The 1,034-nt window shown below is 45.3% G+C and overlaps 1 protein-coding gene across 1 annotated transcript in view; it reads right to left on the bottom strand.

The window, feature by feature from the left end:
- Positions 1-140: 140 nt before the first annotated feature.
- EMH_0045620 (DNA topoisomerase II, related) overlaps positions 141-1,034 on the bottom strand; it is a gene marked incomplete at both ends in the record, with an annotated part of 8,175 nt that continues 7,281 nt past the window's right edge. Inside the window, 2 exon segments of the mRNA XM_013496085.1 lie at positions 141-305; positions 680-849. Of these exon segments, the coding sequence (XP_013351539.1) occupies positions 141-305; positions 680-849 (335 nt within the window).

Genomic DNA, 1,034 nt, shown 5'->3' with positions numbered 1-1,034 from the left:
TTCTCTACAACGGTCCAAGGAGAGAATAAATTCTGATATGAATGAGATTACCAGCTTCCCCCTGAGTGTGTGTCGAGGGAAGCGGATGAACGAGCCACGACTTCAACGGGCTAAACGTGGCAGCGGTGGCCAGGCATAGCTCATGCAGTGCCGCTTGCCTTGGCGAATAGTTCTTCTATCAAGACTTGGCGGCGCTTATTGCTAACAATCAACCCTCCCGACAGGACAGAGGTGATGAAGCGGACTCTATTGTGGAGAATAGACTTCTCTTTCTCCGAAACGGCAATAAGATATGCTTTACGTTTCTGCGCAGGGTAGACACAGCACAATCCGGAAATACAATTATATCCCTAATTCTTTTATCAAGACTTCGCGGCGTTTGTTGCTCGCGGTCAAGTCCCACAAAAAGGGCATGCCCCTCATCAATCCACACAACACCCACACCCCTTCTGCTGCGGGGCTTATGTTCACTTCCGCCCTTCTAAATAACGTATATTCTAACTCGATTAAAATAGCAGGTGACAGGACATTCACTAATACACAGTCTCGACGATGAAGTCTACGGAGCCACGTACTACTCTAGGATCAAAATGCCTTCATTTCTTTCCCACAGAAACAAATAGGTTTTTCAATATCGAGAAAGATATTTCGCGGCTTAAACACAAGAAAGCGTACTAACCTCATAGAACGTCAGACGAATGGCAGCAAAGTCCTTCATGATCTCCAGCTCGTCGGCGTATTTCTGAACCTTCCCGTCAGCGTTGAAAAGGTGATAGTTTTGTGTACTTAAAGAAGACTTGAGACGGAATAGTTTCACCAAAGCTTCGTGATCCGCTCCTTCAAGTTTTTCTAATAGATAGCAATAAAACACAAACACGTCGTCAGCGGCGATTCCCACACTGCAGACGATTCCCTGCCTTTTGAAGCTTAAAAGAGTTAAAAAACTTGGATAATTATAGACTAACTCGAGCGCAACTGTCAGTATATATACACAGGGGTGGCACTACCCATCATGTATAGCTTAAGCTTCCCAA

Source organism: Eimeria mitis, genomic scaffold, assembly GCF_000499745.2.
Source record: "Eimeria mitis Houghton genomic scaffold, Emh_scaff1904, whole genome shotgun sequence".
Lineage (NCBI taxonomy): Eukaryota > Apicomplexa > Conoidasida > Eucoccidiorida > Eimeriidae > Eimeria > Eimeria mitis.
Note: the sequence above shows the minus strand (reverse complement) of the source record. Positions and strands in the feature narration are given on the sequence as shown.